Genomic DNA, 19,630 nt, shown 5'->3' with positions numbered 1-19,630 from the left:
CTTCACGAGCAGCTCCCCGACAGTCGAAATGCCAAATGTCAAACCATATGCTACACATGTAAATGTGAGTGACCCCAGATGGTGTAAATCTGCACATGAAGCGAGCCGCAAATCCCCGCATTTCCTCTTTTTCTGTTTTCTTTCTGTCTGGTTTGACTGGACGGGTGGAGGCGGGCAGCAGGCTCTGGCTTCTCTTTTTCAGTTTCGTTGCTTGACTCCCACATAGCCCTTCCTGTCAAACATCAGAGCCCTATCCCGTCTTATGTTTATGAATAATCGACCAGCAGGAGGTTGATCAGGGCCCGATGCAGTCATCGTTGACATCATCGCTGTGCATCACACCATTACAATGGGGTGCTAATGCATCATCATCAGTTAGTGGAAGAGGGTGAAGCATCTTAGTGTCAATGATTCTGTGATTAAGACTTTTGTTTTTCACTTTTAGTTTAGTATATGAATATTGAAATGCTAGAAAGTGAGTGTGCAGCCACTAAATGTTGCTTAATTCCAAGGCAATGCGACAGATCTAGAGACGTTCATTCTCCATCCTGATGGCCTGAAGGTTTTTTCTGAGTCTCTGAGAGTTTAACCTCAAAGTTTAAGCTGTAATCTTGAATCAAAGAGATCTAAATAAAAAAATTAGTCATCTACAGAAATGTAAACAGTATAGAGGGGGTTTAACAAGAAGTCAGACCACAAAAGAAAATGTTTAGGAAGTGAACTTTATTTAAATAAATAGCCACATAAATAAACAACTTTCTTCAACTAACATTTCTTCTCCTCCCTCCTTCTGTTCCTCTTTATAACCTCACACACACACACACACACACACACACACACACACACACACACACACACATCCACACGCATGCATCCATACACACAAAGACGTGCTCATGCTCACACAGTCAAGTAACAAATCAGGGGGAAAAAAAAAAAAAAAAAAAAAAAAAAAACACGAAATACTTCTTATCCAAAGTTTATCACAAGGGTAATTTTACAGGTTTGCATCGAAAGTCTTAGTGTTTCAAAAGATTTGTGATTTTTTTCCCATCATGAGAAAAAACGAAAGAAAAAAAATCAGCAATAAGAAATGAGTAAAGTGCAAATCTCGCTTGTTTAGATAGCAAGTTCAAAGGTCAAAGAAAATATCAAAGGGGACGTCTGAGGAAATGTCCTGTAATGGAGCCATCGATCGTTTTTTCTTCAGTGTGGCGATCAGAGAGGAGGGGCTGGGGGTGGGGCAATCTGACTGCAGTTTGTTCAGGCAAAGGCACAGGTGTTGAAGTGAGTGCAATAAACCGAAGGGGGGAAAAAGTCAGGGGGGTCAATATAATCAAAATTGCACGTTTTCAAAAAAAGAACCGGGCTCGAAAAGACACAGCTCTCACCTACAAGATGTTTCACAGACATGAGACAGCTAACTACACTCACATTAATACACATCTGTTACAGCTTTCAAACACCTTAACTCGACTGCCTGCACATGCAATTCAGTGCAGGACATCTGTGTCTATTTCAAGCTACTACTGAGCAACTGAAGAAAGTTCCACTTCCTGCACATTATGGTATTGCTATGTTCTGATTGTTTTCTTCTTCTTCTTCTTTTTTCTTTCTTTCTTTTTTTTTTTAGAAAAGTACAAAACAAACACTACCATGGTCCTCATAGTAACAGCTAGAGATACCCACAATACACGTAGCATTAGGATTTGGTGGCAGCGGGAGTTTTTCTTTTCTTTTCTTTTGTCTCACAGCAAAAGGCTAAGGAGATCGTGTGAAATTGGTTCGCTACACCACCACGCTACATCTTGGAGACAGCATTCAAAGAGGAAAGTCAGTAGTGTGTCTTTTGACAGATCCTCTATTTCTTGTGCTGTTGAGTCTTTGGTAAAACCCAAATTCTTCCTTTCGGATCTACAAGCATGCTGCGTGAATAAAAAAAGCAAAAAAACAACAACAAAAAAAACAAAACAGCATTTTGAAATGCCTCGAGCCTCTTCTCTAAGTCACTACAGTATCATAAGAAGTACCTCTTCTAGTCAGCTAGCTAGCACGGCAAGATGAAACACACACACACACAAAAAAAAGAAAGACGAACACAAAACCTCAGGCAAGTACACGTGGAGTTTTTGACCATCCTATGTTAAGCCTCATTTCCATTGGTTTTTTTCATGTAAAATATTGCACTGTTCCCACAGTCTTTGTTCCGTACGAAAAACCCTCTTTCTCTGATATTCAACCTGCTCATTAGCGTTTAAAGGTTTTTCTTAACCTTTCCAAATTGTTGCCTGAGGAGGTAGTAATAGCATCTAAAAAGAAAGGTGCTTATCAGACAAAGGAGAGGGAGGGGTATGGATCCACACATGTAGGGTGCTACCAGGCTGACTGATGTACCTGCTGTGCTTTAACTCAACCAGCGAAACACCATCTTCACTCAGTTTTGGCTGATGAGGGTGTAGCAGTCTTTTTGCAGCTTGAGGTAAAAGCAGCGTTTTGCGTCACTAAAATTAACAATCTTGCACAGAAAAAACAAACGGGGAAAAAAAATATCACAGTTTCAGTAAAAATAAAAATCGTCTCCTTCGGTGTACATTTGTAAGCTTAGGTTACTATACTGCGTGTTCACTGCACTGCTACAGAGAAATGTCTCTTCAGGAAGGTGAACAAAGTGGGGAGACTGAAAATAATATGAATTTTGGTCTTCTGTCCAGGCAAGTGAAAAACACTGAGAGCGCTTACACAAGTGGCAAAAAAAAAACAAACAGGAAAAAAATGGAAGAGCGAACTTTCCTGTTAAAAAAAAGATCAAAAAGTAAATCTAGACAGCATAAAAATGTGAGAGTGACTCAGCAACGTCAGCTATTCAAGTGAGCCCATCAGAGCCGAGGAGAGTCTGTCAGTCTGTTATTGCTTCTCTGGCTGTTACGAATCGAACACTTCATCCAGAGTTTGGGTTATTGCTTAGTCTTTAGCTTATACGATTAGAAAAAACACATACACACAGCGAACACGTGTGCAGACACATTCTCACGTGTACCTCATAAAGACAAATTCGTCACTCGCGTCTGCTTTTTTTGTTGTTCTTCACTTCTGCTCTCTTTTCTTCTGCGCTCAGCATCAAGTCTTTTTTGGCTCTTCCACCAAGAGAACATTCGCCGGTCTCACTTGGCCGATGATTTACTTCACCATCACACAGCTGCTGAGCTGCTGCTGCTGTCCAGACATACCCAGCTCCTGCATGTCGGGGTCTGTGCCGGAGACTGAGCCCATCCTCCACATGGCTGACTTGGACAGGATGGGGAAATTGCCTTGTGCTGCAGACTGTTGACGGAGGCCAGTGTGGTGGTTAGGGTGGGGTTGCTGGCTGATGTGTAGACGTGCCTCGAGAAGGTAGGCAGCAGAGGCCACGGGGGACAGAGAAGAGGAGTAGCAGGGTGAGGATGAGCAGCCCGTGGCGGAGGTCTTGAGGGTCTGTTGCCAGGGACCCTGCTGCAGACCCACTGAAGCCTGCTGAACAGGCAGGACGGGTTGAGCAGGGTTGTCAAACATGGAGGAGGAAGCAAACACGGTAGTAGGCGGAGGAGATGGTGACTGTTGGTGTGCCAAGAAGAGCAGGGGCTTCTGTTGAGGTCCTGTCTGAGGGGCTTGGACCTGAGGCTGTGGTTGGTGCTTAATCTGCAGCATTCTGGGAAATGAGATGAGATTTGTTATCAACAGCTCGACTTGGGGTTCGATTGTTTGTAGTTTATGAAATTAACAATCCCATAATGCTTTGTGCTCCTGCAATAATGTGACTCACCTTTGCTGGTGCAGCACCTCCTCCAGCATGCTGCGGTGCTCAGAGAGAGCTGGACCCAGTGACCCCCGGCTACCGCGGTTACAGGAGGGTGATGGGGCAGCCTGCCTCGTCAGACCCTTGATCTTATTCAATCCCAGAAGTCCTTTAGTGCGCGTGTTTTTCCTCAGCTGCTGGCGGAAAGCTTTGAGGCCTGCGTGAAGGCATGGGAAACTGTTATGCAATGCAGCGTTGATCCTACTACATGGTACGTGTGAGAAAACCTGAATACCAGCTTAGGCAGGTGGCATACAGGAAATGATTTCACGATCATGCGTGTGTACCTTGTGTGAGGGAGGTGTCAGAGGCTCTGCGACCCTCCTGGAAGCTGGCAGGGGGCAGGCTGCCCTGGGCCTGGGGCAGGAGGTGGGAAGAGAGAGCCAGGGGAGCTCCAGCAGACAGCAGAGCTCCTCCCTCAGCCCCCGAGGCCCGAAGTGTTGCCACCCCACCTACAGCAGCTTGCAAAGTGGGGGCAGGACTGGAAGAAGACTTCAGGCAGCTGTCAGAGGAGGCACCGTCTGAGGGGCTGACCACGATACCTAAAGAAACAGGAGAGGTCAAGACTCTGCATCGCTACAAGAATGAAGAACGTGCGTGCACATGTATATTATACTAACATGGAGGGTTGCACTGGTGGAAACGGGCGGAGACCTCAGCCAGAGTGTGTCTGCGAGAGGTGGTGGTTGGAGGGAGCAGGGGCCCAAGAGTTTGCGTTGCCTCCTCCTCCTCCAGGTCTCTGGGTCGCACCTCTTCGCTGATGCTTGTCTCCAGCAGGCTGTTGGGTGAAATGGAGCGGTTCCAGAGCAATCTGTTCAGACTGGCCTCCACTGGAAACACTACACGCTGAAAAGGAAGGAGGTTGACTGTTAGCCACTAACTGCTAGCAGGGCAGGGTGCAGCTTTTGCATTTGGTCTATTAGTATAGATGCAAGAGAGCGTGCTATTCAAGAAATTTACCTGAAACAATCCAGCTTGGTCACACTCTACCTCTGAGTACACAGGGGGGGTGTTTTTGGTTGGAAGTGAAAACGCTGTTGTTCTAAAACTCTCAGTGGACTCCATGATCACCTAGAAGGAAGAAGAAAGCACAGAGATTATTAAACTTCATGCAAATAAGAATGGAGATTGATAGTCAGCTACATGCAGCTATAGTGCTGACCTCTGGGCTTGTGGAGTCGGAGGTGCTCCTTGGTCTCTGGCTCCATGTTCCACACTGGCGGCTCAGCTGCTGTGCACGATGCTCCCGCACTCGCTCCAGCAGCAGGTAGTAGATGGCAGAGAAGTGGTTGTAGCTGCTGCTCTGCAGAGACTGAAGATAAGGTCAGAAGATTAGTCATTTTGCCATTTTGTTTACTTTCTGTGGCTTGTAATGACAGTTTATAACCAGTGCTCTCTCTTTATAGCTTTCTTTAGCACCTCTTTAAAACTTTTAAGGGAAAGACAAATATAGCTGCATATATCTGCATTTATATATTTGGAGATGACAGAGTGAGAAATCTATATTTAAATACAGAATAAGGTCTTTGAAGGAATACAATGTAGGTTCAACTTAAGAGAGAATGAAAACTTAGCTGCAGCCTACCCGCTGCCTGTAAACCCGTAAACTGAGTATTTTTACTGTGACTGCAACACTTTCATAAAACCACTAAACACATTTTGATTCTTGTTCAGTCACCTCGATAGTCCTCTGACGGTCGATGCCCAGTGTGTTCATGATGCCCAGCACGGGTTCGCTGTAGTCGCCCAGGTTGAAATTGTACTCCGTGAGGGGATGGCTGAGGATCTGGTGGGCAGCTGACGGATCCGCCATCATCCAGCGGTGTTGCTTGATCTGAGCAATGCTGATCCTTTTGGCTGGATCCACCACCAGCATTTTACGGATCAGATTCTCACAGTCTAAAGGACGCAAACAGTGAATGAGTCTCTGTATGTAGTTTACACCGTTTTAGTAATTTGCGGTAATTGTTGTCGGGATAATTTATACCTTGTGACATAAAGAAAGGGATTCTGAATCGTCCCTCGGTGACTCTCTGCCGGAGCGCGGGAAGGCTGGCTCCGTCGAACGGAAGAGAGCCGCAGACGAGGACATAAAGCACGACGCCGAGACTCTGCGAAGCAAAGAGCAAAAAGGAGAATGTAATCACGATTATGTAAATGTCATCGCTTCCTCTGTCAGTAATGCCGTATTACATTCCCGGAGCTTACCCAAATGTCCAGCTGAGGCCCCTCATACTCCTTCCCTTCAAACACTTCAGGGGCAGCATAAGGCGGGCTGCCACACCACGTAGACAGAGGCTCCCCTGCATTGTAGAAGTTTCCAAATCCAAAGTCTGCACACAGACACAAGTGTACAACAACTTTTTTTAATCAAACTTGTTTGCTTTCCATTCCAGCTTGAAGCGCTGCAGGCCCTATAGCGCAGATTTATTACTGTTCATGTGTGTTACGTAATTTATCATCATGAGATATTCATCAACACTTCAAAGTAAGCTCGGGTTAACATATCTTCTCATACAAAAGACTGACTGTTTTCCTGTTTCTGATCATTTGGCTCTACAGTTTCTTCATGTAAAAGCGTGTGATTGTGTGCTGAGCTCATTTCCTCTAGTTGATGCTTGTCTTAGTAGAATGAGTGAATAATTAACATTTAATTAGCACATAGATGGCACAACAATGATTTAATTAGAATCCCAGAGCACCAAATACGTTCTTCAGGCGTAAACTGAACAGAATACAGAAACAGCAAGTAGGTACAGAAGGACGTTGTTGCATTAAAAACCATTAACACTCTGCATCTCATCACCTTCCCGCCAGCCAGCACTGAGAATATGATCGACCTACCGGCCAGTTTGATATTCATGTTGGCATCCAGCAACAGGTTCTCAGTTTTTAGGTCACGGTGAACGATGTGGTGCCGATGGCAGTAGTCCACCGCGGCGAGGATCTGCCAGAACTTCTTTCGTGCTTCATCTTCACTCAAGCGGCCATTTGAGGTTAGGTGGTCTGCAGGGAGAGAGGATCCAGACTATCAGGATCAGACTCTTAGGAGGGTCTATTATGAGGTTACTTCCTTTTTCCATGCTTTTATTTTGCCAGTGGCCTTTTAATTGTCATGGAGGGTTAAAATTAACCTCTGTGTTTCTGGGTGTGCTATGTACCTTTGTGAATGCAAATGAAAAGGCTTAAGGCTTCACTCACCAAACATCTCTCCATTCTTTGCATACTCTGTCACAATATACAGCATGTCTTTGGTCTCCATGACCTAAGAGAGAAAAAGAAAAAAAAAACAATGAGTGTAAACCAACTGTGTCATGGATAACCATATTTCAAAGTTCAAGTCGTTCCCAGTGTTTCATCGTAGCACGTTCCAGCATTTATAACCACCACATTCCTCATTTGCAAATGTCTCCATACACACATAAAATTAAAAAAACACCAACACCCTGTTTTCCATTATATGCCCTGTTGCATAAGTAAACCGTCAGTGACTTCCCGCGCGCATTTTCCTCATGTCTTAAAACCCGTTTACACACGTCAATACAGACCCAAAAAGGAATGCGTAACATTCAGACTCAAACCAGCTGATCAAATGCTTGGGAATGTTTTTCTTGAGGCTGATACCAGCTGGCAGCGGATGCTAGTGTTGAATTTCAAGCTTCCCCCTATCTCTTTATATCTATGAAAACAGAGCGAGGCACATTCACATGGGCTGTTCACATGGTGTATCAGAAACACTCAAAGTGCAATCACTCAGAGCTCAACGCACTTTGTGGGACGGAAAGACGTAATTCCCGGTTCTTTCCTGGAGCTCACACAAGGCCTCCGTTTCCCATGAGAGCCCTCAGGGACAGAGCAGTTGAGCTAAAAAGGTTGCACAACAAAGCAATTATCGTCAGATGACAAAGTTCTGTCTGGATAAAGCTGCTGGCCAACTCCTAAATTGAATGTCACCAAATTCCAGTGAATGGCGGAGCTTAATTCTTTTCAGCCACCGGGCCCTTTAGAAAACCAGACAACGGTGATTCAATACACAGAGGTCCCCAAGCGGGCACAAGTCTTTATCTGCGAGATAGGGCAGCTCCCTGTCACCTTGAGGTGCAGCTGACGTCACTGTTGCGAAGAACAGCCATGGCACGTCAAGGGCCCCCAGTCACCCCCGAATAAAGATAAACCCTTTAACATCCATTTTGGACTCCTCATTTTCCATAAGGTCAATTTAAGGTTGCTAAAAGCTGCATAATGGAAGCATAAAATTAAAAAAAGAAAAAAAATCCATGAGATTTCAGTGGAATTTAAAGCGATAAGACGGGCGGTTTATGCAAACAAACAATGAGGGGGAGAGAGACTTCAATGACCTTTCAGTTTAGAGGAATTGTTTTGGTTCCCGTGAGACAAAAAAAAAGAGTGGAAGCAGCAGCTGATTTATCGTGAGGTCTCCCAAAAAACTGCAGGGATACTAGAGGATGTAATCTACAGATCACAAGATGGTCTTATGTCAGTACCCTCCCTTTGTGCAGGAAGGAGAAAGAGGAGGTGACGAGGGTTGCTAACAACCATCTGACTAACATCACCTTGAACAACCCAAGGCCAGGAAGAAATTAACAAGGGACAGAGGACAGACAGCACAGCAGTGATACAACACCACAAACCTACAGATTATCATCTCGCTCTATCACAAAACAAAGACTGTCAGATCAAAAATGGTCTTTTAAATAAAATTGTTTTTTTTTTATTATCATTCTATCTTTTAAATTAATGAATTCCATCTCATGTTTTTCCACATAATCTAACAGAAGTGTTAGGCTTCTTTCATGGTTAATCTGTCTTTACACTCACTTGACGCATCTGAATAATGTATAAAGCATGAATGCCTTTAAACTATTTTGCATATTGGTGTGTGTCAGAAGAGACGATCATGTACTGGGGATTTCAATTTCTATTTTATTTGTGCTTACACGTCTTAAGCGATGCATTTTTCTGTCTGCATTATGGTTAATTTGTTGAGAGGTTGGATGTTTCTTTTTCTTTTTAACATATGAAAAATTATGATATCCTCTTTAAATTATTTGTACAATCAGTGTGAAGCATTAAAAATGTCTGTGTGGTCTTGTGAGATGAATAGAAGGAGGTTTCTAAATTTAAAAAAATACTTCCATTAATACTTTTATTTAAAAAAAAAAAATAGTGGACATCTATGATGTTCGATTTCTTTATTACGTTTTTTCTCTTATAGAAATTCCCAGGCATAATATTATCCCCTTGTTTCTGCAGTCTAGACATGATTTCATGGTAAGAGCTGCTCAGCCATTTAAAACCAGATATGAACTAATCCTGAAAAGTAGCAAACAACAGAGAACAAAGCAAAAGGCAGAAAAAATCCAGAATGAAAAAAAGGAGAAAGGGCATTGTGTGTCTGTTTGCATGGGTGTGTGTTTTTGCCAAACGCGTGCCGCGGTGCTTGCGAGGTCAGCTGAGGTGGGAAAAGCGGATTTTTTCGACTAAGTCTTCAATTTGATTAGCAGTAAAGCAGCGCTTTGCTGTGGGGTAGCCTTCACGTGACATGCACACACATTGCAGTGGTTTAAACAGGTGCTAATTAGGCTTAAAGTCCAGACATGTGGATGTTTTGGTAATTAGTCGCCTGCCTGCTCTGTTTCCCATATCTCTGCCATCACCTCTTCCTTCAAACAACTGAAGAAATCTTAGAAATGCAATGCTCTTAGCAGCGGCTGGTACCGATGACTGTTCTCTCTCTAACAAGCACACATACGCATACAGGGAGGTCAAAGGGGATTGCACTAATGCTGTTCTGCAGTACTTATGACTCAGTATACTCTGAGAATCGGCAAGCTGGTTTAAACCAGGCAACAAATGGTCCTTAAAGGCAGTGCTCTGCAGCGCACCAGTGCTGTTTAAGGGAAAATTTTTTCCTCAATTTGCAAAGGCTTCCTTCCACACCAGAGCATTTTACTCAAATGCTCATGCATGCATTTAGACCAGCTCCCTGCAGACCAGCATACAGTCCAGCTACCGTGAGGGCGTAACACAGGTTGAATTACACACGCAGCATTCTGCACTGCACACAGCGACATTTCAGAGAGCAGAGAAAGGTTAGCCACAATACACACCTGGTAGAGCTTGATGATATGAGGGTGGTTCAACAGCTTCATTATCTGCACTTCTCTGTAGATCTTTTCCAGGTTGGAAGGATTCAACCTGGTTTTATCGATGATCTTGATTGCCACCTTAAAAATGGGGGGGAAAAATCGTGGTTAAAAATTGCAAATTTCAAAAGAAAGGCCAGAAAAAAAGCTGCAAGTAGAGATTAATAATATTAACAATGATATTAAAGCAGCTGACCTGTGTTTTAGTGACTTTGTGCCTGGCCAGTTTCACCACTGCAAAGTTCCCTTTCCCCAGGGTCCGGATGATTTCATAGAAGCCGACCTGCAGCGGCCTCCCCTGGGCAGGACTCGACTGAGCTCCCCGGTTGGTTTCTGTCATGATTACCATGGCGTACCAACAGACTGGGGTTACAGCACTGTGATAAACGAAGGCTGGTACCTGCAGAGACAGCGGTGCACATTACTCATTTTATTGCATTTGTGTAAAAATTCACTTGCTAGAAGCTTTTGTTCCGCGTGTAACAAGCATTTGGTCCTGACAGTGTGAAAACACAGACGAATTAAAATTATTATATGATCACTTTATCGAAACATTGTTGGTGTAATAAACGAGTTAAGCTGGAAATACGACTACAATCTCGTTACAGGTGTACAAATACGTGTAATATATATAAACAAGCCCGCTGATATTCATTCATTGGGTACAAAGAGATCTACACAAATAGGTTTCACTAACCTATAAGAAAAAGCGACACTTTCACGACTATTAAGAAAAAGAGGCTGAATAATATGTAAAAAAAAAATAGTATATATATACATGTAGAAAACTAAAAAAAAAAAAGAGAGAGAGACAGAGAGAAATAGACTTTGGCTGAGTTGTAATATTACCAGTTTTCCTATTAAGTGACAATGAGCCAGTAAAATGTGAGTTATCGAGAGTAATTCTTACCTTACAACGATAATAACCACCTTCTCTCACACTTCAGGCAGCTCTCGGACGAAACGTCAACCATTCCACAAACAGAGCTCCGGATAAACAACGAGACAAAAAGGAAAAACTGCGGGCAACACGCGCGGGGTAACTTTTTCCTTTGACTTTCTACAACAAGTCTTGAGGCCGGGACCAGGCTGCGGCCGGTGTGTGTGCCTGTAAGCTCCGCCGGAATGCAGAGCTGAGGGCTTCGGCACTCACAGGGGGAACTCCTCCTCCTCCTCCTCCCTCCTCTCCTCGCCACCATAACAAATTGATACCCACCTTATTAACGTCACACCCGCGTCAGAGCTTCGAGCTGGGTGCAAGGCAAGGCCGGACCCGAGCGCAAGGAAAGGGTTGCTGGGCAACCGCGCGGCTCGGGCGCACGGTGACGCGAGTGCTGATGGAGGGGTTGCTTGGAGATGGGGACGGTGACGTCAGTCGTAAAGATGTGTCACCACGTGATGTTTCCCTTGCCGGGCTCGTAGCTCGCGGGCTCTCTCCACAGAGCGGCTGCGCGCGCGGCTCCGACAGGAACAGAAACAGAAAGCAACTGGTGTTCGTCAGCCGCGCGGTCTCTGCTGCTCACGGAGCACTTTAGACTCTGCTGGGCTCGGAAAATACAAACACAGAGCCAATAAGTGCGCCATTACAGTAATTACTGTAAGCCGATTAGGCTGAATTTATATATATATATATATATATATATATATATATATATATGTATGTATGTATGTGTGTGTAAACCATAACATAGTAAAGTACATTTAATAAGTAAAGTCAGTTATAATAAAAACCTTTGCTCAACACTTTGACCATTTGACTTAGCAGGTTAAGGAAATTTAATCGAATTTAAATACAATTTAGAAATAGTTTGATCCAGAGGTGATGGATCATTACATGTGGCATTATCCACATAAAATGCTGGTAAACCATTAGTAAAATGGTAATGGGTTCTGAAAGGTTGAAATAATTCATTTGCTATGAATCAAATTATGTGAGCTACAAGTAAAGCTTTTTTAGTTTGCTTTTTCTTTCTTTATGAACTTGTGGGTGGCCGATAGGAACGCCACGCTGGATCTTGGTGTAAGCTAAGCTCCCCCACCCCCATTTATTCTGCTTCTGGATTGTTTGTGAAACATCGCCTTTCCCTGGAAATGATGGACACAGACCAGTGGATGTGTGCTGCCGAGTTTCAGCAATCAGAGCAGCTGTGTGTGTCTTCCTTTCCTTTTCCCTTTGAGCTGCAGCTTAAAGCTTACTGGGGGATTTTCCTGCAGACGTGCACTTTTGCCAGTCAACAGGGGGGAAAAGAAAACAGCTGAGGTCATTAGTATAAATCCAGGTTACATCCAATGCAAGTTAAAGATGTTGTGGTTGAGTGTGTTTCTGCTGTTGCTATGCAAAGTACTCCTGATTACCAAGCAGTCAAACCGAGAACATATACAAGATGATGGCCAAAGACAAAGTTAGAAAAAGAGTGGCAGAACTTAAACAGAAGGAGAAACCTGCAGAGTCTATGCTATATTAATGGACATGTAACGCCGCATAGTATGCTCAGAATAAAAGCCGGTGTAAAATACCAAATATCGCATTCAGTAGAGATGTAGATTCTTCGCTCACGCAATCTGAAATGTTAAAGGAATGCAAATCACATGCAAAATGTCCCAACTGAAAGGTCACACAATATTTTGATGCACACTTGCAACAAAACCACACAGCCCACTCTGCTTCTCATCACGCCAGTTTCATAACCAAATGTCTACCTGATGTTATTTGAATGTGCGCCTCACTTGCATGTTGCAGTTGTTGTATTTCCTGAGTGTGTGCAAAGCAGGCAGGCACAGTTATATAAACTGTGTCGTGCTGGTGCCAGAGCTCCCTTGTCTGAGCGCATCCTGATGTTTCACATGAAATTTTTGGATTTAATACGCGTACAACGGTGGCCACATGACAGTATATTAAATTCACCTTTTTATTTGTCGAGATTCTGGGCTCACACAAGTCACAACGTCAGGAGAGGTTTGACCTTATAAGAGTGATGAGATTGGCATTTGAATCAAAAGGTCTAATTTAGATCAATTCAGATCAAGTTAACTTTAGCTTGCTGTTCAGACTGGCTAAAAAAAAGGGTGTCAAAACAGAAAGAAAGCTGCACCTGACACATTGTGCATGTACCTTAACTGTCATTGTAAAACCTAACAACTTTTTCCTAATTTCCCACTTATTTGTAGAGTCAAGGCGCAATGAGTTCATCCATATGCATATAACTTTAGTGACTTTAAAGGAGAATAATTGTGCATGCATTCATAGAAGAAACAGCATTGCAGAAGTAAGGTAAATGTGCATATATATTTACATGCTAATGATGGAAATCATTGTGTGAGTGTTCCTCCTATATGCTGCTATAAGCATAAGTGAGGCCCTTTATTTGCTGCCACTTCCACTGGCACGTTCTCAAAGAGAAACAACTTCCCTTTCTGGAAATGACGTGAGTGGGATCCCTTTTGCACACGTGAGGCTCGTTTTTTGTCTTTCACACACACAAATACACACACACAAACACACACACAGACACACAGACACTGCAAAGTTTCTCATGATCTGAGTTGTCACAGTCCACATGCTGTTTTTTCATCAGTGTGGCTTTGTGCTTGTGTGTGAGTGTTTATCGTGTCAACATTGATGCTGTTAAGGTTGAGGTATTTCGTGTGTGTGCACAACAGAATATGTTTTAATTCCTGCTATCAGTCATTTGCAAAATATCAGCAAAGGACGCATATATGTTTGGCTGACTAATGATTTTCTTTTATCTTACTGATATCGGTTCTTTATCTCAGTGATATCTGTTATCGTTACATACTGAAACAGGTGACTAATCAGGCACATTACACTGCATGGTGTGCTGCCGCAAAGATGAGGAGCCACGAATTTAGTTGGGTGGTTTCTCATGTGCTCCTGTTGCCCTTTAATCAAAGGTGGGCGCGCAAAGGTCAAGGTGAAGGGATATTTCACTTGCTTTTAGCACTTATTTCAATATTGCGGACTGACGGTAAACAGGGGGTGTATGACAGGAAGTCATGAGTCACAGCTTCAAACCCGTGGATTTTCTCTTCTGCAGCATGCTGAGTTATTTAGGTTGCACCCTCTCACTAAGTGCTCTCTAGATCACCGGAAAAATGTGAATAACAGCAGGAACGCGAACTTCAAAGAAGGTAAAAGATGCGATTCCCTCAAAGTGAAGATCAAACATTTGCTTCTGTTAATCGGTTGTCGTGCCATCACGTCTAACTAAATTTAATAACGTTGAAGTGTCCCCGGATGCTGTCCTCAAATAAAACATATCAAGGTCCAGCGTGGTCTTCAAAGTCAGGATCACAAGACAGCAGAAAATCCTCTGATAGCGAGGTGTGTGTCTACATTATAAGATTAAGCCCAATGCTGGGGGAGAAAACAAACCACACATATTTCAGGATGATTAAATATGAACACAGGCCACAGGTACTACTTTTTTCAAACCTTCAACATCCAGTGAACATCTCGCTGTGAAATCACTGCTTTCTTTTTCTAAAAGTTTTACTATGGGGTATACTGTCCCCTTAAAGACCTCTCACCACACACCACAGAGACTTCAGTGTGACACATCACAGCTAACTGTAACACGGTGCTCACAGAAATGTGTTTTGAACCTCACATTGCCCGACTAAAGAGTTATCCCGGCTCTTTCTGAATTTTAAATGATTTCCCAGGTTTTCTTTCTAGGCTGGCAGCCTGGGTCCAAAACAGCATAAGTGTAAAAACAGAAAAAAATACTCACAATTCTACAGGGAAGCAATCAATTGATAGCAAAAGCTAATTTAGAACAAGGTTGTTTTAGACTGCAATTTGCATTTGAATGAGAAGTACCTTTACTTTGTGCTGTTTTTCTTCCAAACTTTTAAGCCATTGTTTTATTCTCCTCCACTTAATGTAAACTATTTAAAGATAATGCATATAGTAGGTTGTATTTTATTGAAGACTAAAGGTCTAAAGCTATGCTAACAGCTTATTGAGATAGCATTTACTCACAGGGGTCCATGCTATTTAAACTATGCTGATATTTTGGGAGCTATCACGCTACCTATGGATTGTATATAAAAGACAATGTACCAAAGTGCCTTAAAATTGTATTCTTTCCAATGGCCGGTGGGGGTGACTTCTCTGACTGCAAACGCTGGAAAGCATAGCAGCCTGTTGGGAAAATCACCCTTCAGCCTTTGATGACGTCAGAGAAATCATGTCTTAATGAATACAGCGTGATGCTTATTTTATAAGTTATGGTCACTATTAGAGTTGATGCAGGGTGTTGTCTTTGGTTGGGTCTCTCTACAACCCCTGTTCTGAAAATTTTTTTAATGCTGTGTAAAAATAAGAATGCACAACATTGCTATATTCACAATACAGCATACAAAACATATGAAATGTTTTAATTGAGACAATTTACTATTTCATGAAAAACATTAACTCACTTTGATTTAAAGGCAGCTTCATCTCCCAAACACAGTTCAGAAGGCTGGAAAAGTAAGTACTCCAATTTTAACATTTAGATGAACTAGAAATGGGTCAGTAATCTGTAAAAAGAGTATCTTTGAGAGGCAGAGCTACTCAAAATTATTGGTTCACCCATCGGCAAAAACAATATTAGCAAACTGTGGAATAAGAACAAAATCTTCAATACAAAATTTATATTACTTTAAATATCTCATTATCTGTAGTACATAATATTATGAAAGATTCATAGCCTGGATAAATGTCTACGTGTATAAGAGACACGGCTGAACATCAGGTAGTACTGCATTAAGAACAGCCATGACTCTGTTGTGGTAATTACTGCATGGACTCAAGAACACTTCCAGAAATTACTGCCTGTGAAATTTACAGATTAAATACAGATTAAAGTGCAATCATGCAAAAAAGAAAGAAAAAAAGCCATATGTGAAGATGATCCAGAAATGCTGCCATCTTCCCCGAGCCTATGCTCGATTGAAGTGGACTGAGGCAAAGTGACAAACTGTTCTGTGATCAGACAAATTTAAATTTGAAATTCTCTTTTCAAAGCCACACCGGACTAAAGAGACCACCTGACTTATTAGCAGCTCTCAGTTCAAAAGCCTCTCTCATCTCTAATGGTATAAGGAATGCATTAGTGCGTATGCTGGGCAGCATGTTCATCTGGAAAGGCACCATCAGCTTTGAAAGGTATATACAGGTTTTAGATTAACATGTGTTCCCATCAAGATGATGTCTTCTTCATCCTTGCATATTTCAGCAAGTCAGTGCTAAAATGCATCTATTACAACAGCATGGCTTCACAGTAAGGGAGTTCGGGTGATTTCACAGTGTATTGCTTTTTCTGTGTGGGGGATGGGGGATCTTAGTGGTGCAGTTGTGAGCACTCTTGTCTCACAGGAAGAAAGTCCTGATTTCAAATCCACAGGCTGGCCGTGTCGGTGGCTGTACATATAACTCATCCTGTGAGGACTTTTTTAGACTACCCAAATAACCAGTAGTTAACCTGCCAGTTCACTAGTACAAAGTCTGTGCGATGCCTCATTGTACCAATTTGTGGGAATGGGCAGGTTATATTACAGCAAATGAACAGCCATCCCGTTTCTTCCCACTTGCAGGCTCCAATCAGACAGCAGCACCCCTGCCTAAACCAAAAATAGTATTTACAGCAGTGAGGATGCAACTAAAGCAGACCTTCTGCTGTCTGCTTCATAAATTAGATTTGAAGAAAAGGAAAAATTGAACAAAAGGAGAAAAAGGAGAAGTAGAATAGAAGCATTGCACACAAAGTGATCGCTACACTGAAATGTTTCCATGTTAAATGTCATGCATGACATACAAGTTAGTGAAAGGCCGTTGGCGTTGTTGTTTTTCGACTGATGAGTGGTCACAAATGGCGCACAGTGGTATGTAAACACCTTTAAACTGTAATTACACTCCCTGTGAAATTTCATCAAAATACAGAACGCACGCTGCGTTGTTCTGAATGTAGCCGTCCTGATTGTTTGCAATTTCTCTCAGGTCACTCCCCTTCTGCCCCCTCGAGTGGCTCTCAATAGCTGCCTCCTGCATCCATGTCAAATGTCTGGCATGAACTGAACAGCAGCTGGCTTTCGTAATCACCACAGACACACTCTTTAGCTTTTGTGTTATGCTCACACGTATGAGAAAACACCTGTCGGAAAAGCAGCAGAAGCCGTTTAGCTGAAGTTTGCTGTGAGATCTTGTCTTTGATAGCCTTAGATGCTAAAACATGCAGCTCTTATCGTCCTGCCTCTTTTCTCATAAATATGGCAAAACCACAGGAAATAATAGGCCTGTTCTTAAGGCACATGTGCAAAACATTTGGGAGCTCGCAATAACTTGAAAGCATAACTGTGTAAACACACATACATGCGCGCACACACATCACTGACAGACGTCCACAGCCGATGCGCTGTTCGCTGACCCCGACCCATTTATTCGTTTATTCGGCTCCTTGTTTTTGCAAACTTCAACAGTCTGTGAAAAGCTTCTTTGTCTGATAATTCGGTGTCATTGTATCTTGTGGAGCACAGAGGTTTCATTCTTCTTTGGCAATTAACGCTGGTCTGTCTATGCTTGTTGACTTTGGCAGGCAGAGGCTGTCCTCGTGAGCTTGTGCGTCAAGCTATCATCCAGGAGGTCCAGGACTAGCTCTGCTCAAACAAACAGTTTCAGTGATGAGGGCCTTACAGATCTCTCACTCGCACAAAATCACGCATTAGTCCACATTTCTCTCTGATTTTAGAGTTTGTGGTTGTAATTCCCATAAAAATGATGTGGGAAAAAAATCATTAATTTGAGCTTGAGTTGTTTATCCATTTGGAAGTAATCGAGTTTACAATGAAAAATCATCTCATTTTGGTGGAGATATTCTCAGTATTATAGAGTTGTCTTCAATATTTCCCATCAACTTGTGATCTGTTATATAGTAAATATATTATGGTAATCAGCTGGATGCTTTCCCACAGCAGCAGTTCAGTGTTACAGGCCCCGAGGGTGCCTGGAGATACAAAATGCTTGATTGATGCGAATGGCTTTTGCAGCATTAACAATCATACAGGCACATGAATATAGCCAAACCTTTTTTTTTAAATGTAATACTTAAAGCATTTGCTGGTTGTGAATGGTGAGGAGGGAACAACTAACCGAGAAGCATATTGGCTTGCATAGTTGACAAGAAGATATTTTCACTGAAGTGCATTTTGAACATCGTGCACATTACCAACAGGTAACCACTAAACTAGAACAAACATCAACCTCTGGAGCTGAAAAAATAAGACAATGCGGATGTAACAAACACTGCAGTTCCTCTTGTGGCACCTCTGGTTTTTTGTTGTTGTTGTTTTGGGGGTTTTTGGCACCACGCTAACACGGGAGTCTTTTTGGAACAAGTCTTGAGTGGCCTCTGAAAAAACTGCAGTTCTGTTTTGGCTTTATTTGCCACGTGGTGTGGACATTGAGTTTCCACCCAATAGCCTTCAAATTACTGCATAATTAGAGATGTATAAGATTCCAGATTCTGTTAAATTTAACATTTTACATTTTGCTCATGAAATAAAATTACATTGAAAATTTACATGTAATTAAACCATTTATAGTCAGGGTAACACTTTATAACATGACCCATAACTAAGGGCGTAATTCCCCTGGTAATTATTCCCAATTATTTCTTTGTTTCCTGACTTGTTACCCCCTTACTCTAGCATAGGTATTTGTAGGTAAATATAATTAAATTGTTAATTTCCAATAAAATACTTTGAAATTACATTTAATTACATGGCAATTACATAGACCATTTGTCAAACGCAGTATTATAAATTCTTACAAAATTTAAATACTTTATTTATTTATCCCAAACAAAGATGAATGGTCAGTGGTCTGGACTTAAATAACATAATTTAATCTAATCAAATCATTTAGCCTCACATGAAAGAGCTTTATTTGCTGTTCAGTGTCTTTCCCTAAGGCAGTCCAACACATGGAATTAGTGGGCAAACAGCTTCACCACACACAGCAACCCCAAGCACATTAATAGCATAATTATTGTATAATGACTACTGTTCAGGAAAACCAATAGTTCCAAGTGCTTCGTAATGACAATTAAAAAGCAAATGGTAGTAATATTCATGCTAATAGGCCATTAGTTTGTGTTAACCAAGTTCACCATGGCAATAAAGTGTTGCCATAAACCTGGATTCAACTTCTGGGAAAAGTTGCCCAATGCAACTGACTGAGGTTTAGTGATTCAACAATGTAATGTTAGCAGTAACCGTAAAGGGTAACCATCAGTCTTTTATTTAAAATCGACCAGAGGACTAAAAGAACAGCAAGTTTTGTCAGTTTTTTGTCAGTTTTTCTTTCTCTTTTGTTTTTTAGTCGTGGTTTTCAATTCAGTTTGGTTAGGTAGTTTCCAGAGTGAGTTTCCTCATTTAATTTCAGTTTTTATTTATTAAAAAATGTAGGCTTTGTTTTTTTGTTTATTTTACATTTTCCAATGTTAGTTCTAGTATTTTTTTTTATGTTGAACTATGAATCAGTATTTTCCAGCAGCAAGAAGTAAGAAGTTTAGACTCACACACACACAACACAAACATGTTTTTATGGCAGTTGACTCACAGTCATGCT

At 42.0% G+C, this 19,630-nt stretch overlaps 1 protein-coding gene across 1 annotated transcript; it reads right to left on the bottom strand.

Annotated features, from left to right (window-relative positions):
- Positions 1 to 695: 695 nt before the first annotated feature.
- On the bottom strand, positions 696 to 11,187 carry sik1 (salt-inducible kinase 1). The gene is made up of 14 exons (XM_084908276.1): positions 10,910 to 11,187; positions 10,196 to 10,399; positions 9,964 to 10,080; positions 7,034 to 7,097; positions 6,677 to 6,838; positions 6,041 to 6,165; positions 5,820 to 5,943; positions 5,511 to 5,731; positions 4,995 to 5,144; positions 4,793 to 4,903; positions 4,453 to 4,678; positions 4,120 to 4,374; positions 3,800 to 3,989; positions 696 to 3,685 (listed from the first exon to the last, which is right to left on the bottom strand). The coding sequence occupies exons 2-14, from the start codon at positions 10,346 to 10,348 to the stop codon at positions 3,178 to 3,180; spliced, it is 2,406 nt and encodes an 801-aa protein (XP_084764402.1). The 5' UTR covers positions 10,349 to 10,399; positions 10,910 to 11,187; the 3' UTR covers positions 696 to 3,177.
- Between the last annotated feature and the right edge of the window lie 8,443 nt (positions 11,188 to 19,630).

The sequence above is a fragment of the Perissodus microlepis genome, chromosome 16 (assembly GCF_051167445.1).
Source record: "Perissodus microlepis isolate ML-2025 ecotype Zambia chromosome 16, ASM5116744v1, whole genome shotgun sequence".
Classification (NCBI taxonomy): Eukaryota; Metazoa; Chordata; class Actinopteri; order Cichliformes; family Cichlidae; genus Perissodus; species Perissodus microlepis.
This window is presented reverse-complemented; position numbering and strand designations above follow the sequence as displayed.

Bases quoted from the DNA above. Each gene is read 5' to 3' on its own strand.
- sik1 (XM_084908276.1), bottom strand. From the start codon at position 10,348: ATGGTAATCATGACAGAAACCAACCGGGGAGCTCAGTCGAGTCCTGCC. The intron at 7,098-9,963 runs GTGTGTATTGTG...TTTCTCTCTTAG, and splicing joins ATATCATCAAGCTCTACCAG to GTCATGGAGACCAAAGACAT. The intron at 4,375-4,452 runs GTTAGTATAATA...CTGTTTCTTTAG, and splicing joins CCACCAGTGCAACCCTCCAT to GTATCGTGGTCAGCCCCTCA.